The 546-nt window shown below is 78.9% G+C and overlaps 1 protein-coding gene across 1 annotated transcript in view; it reads right to left on the reverse strand.

Moving 5' to 3' along the window:
• KIF26B (kinesin family member 26B) overlaps positions 1 to 546 on the reverse strand; it is a 309,916-nt gene that overhangs the window by 309,179 nt on the left and 191 nt on the right. Inside the window, exon 2 of the mRNA XM_010562587.1 lies at positions 21 to 422. Coding sequence (XP_010560889.1) covers positions 21 to 422 — 402 coding nt within the window. The remainder of the gene's footprint in view (positions 1 to 20; positions 423 to 546) is intronic.

Genomic DNA, 546 nt, shown 5'->3' on the forward strand with positions numbered 1-546 from the left:
CCGCCCCAGCCCCGTCTCACCTTGCTGCTGACGGGCCCGGGGATGAGGAGCTTCAGCGCCTGCCTCTTCAGCTCCGCCAGGCGGGCGTTGCAGTGCTCGCACCAGACGCCGCGGTCGGAGCCCGGCGAGGAGCCGCCGCCGCTGCCGGAGCCCGGCGAGCCGGTGCCGAAGCCCGGCGAGCCGCCCAGCGAGCCGGGGGAGCTGGTGCCGATGCCGGGCGAGGCGGGTCCCGGCGAGCCGGTGAAGGAGCCCGGCGAGGAGGTGCCGGAGCCGGGGGACGGGGTGCCGGAGGAGCCCAGGGCAGAGCCGGCTCCCTCCGGCGCCGGGCGACTCCCCGCCCGGGACTCCTCGTACGCCTTCCGGTACCAGCTCTCGGGGGAGAAGGGGGCGGCGGGCTTGGTGGGGGAGCAGGGGTCGGTCACCTGGAGCGGGAGAAGGAGCAGCGGGTCAGGCAGGGAGGCCCGGCGGCGCCGGCAAGTTTCGCTCGGACGCTCCGCGCCCGCGGCGGCCCCCGCGCCTCGCCCGCCCCCGCGGGCGCCCGGAGCC

Source organism: Haliaeetus leucocephalus, unplaced genomic scaffold (genome assembly GCF_000737465.1).
Source record: "Haliaeetus leucocephalus isolate CR32 unplaced genomic scaffold, Haliaeetus_leucocephalus-4.0 Scaffold162, whole genome shotgun sequence".
NCBI lineage: Eukaryota > Metazoa > Chordata > Aves > Accipitriformes > Accipitridae > Haliaeetus > Haliaeetus leucocephalus.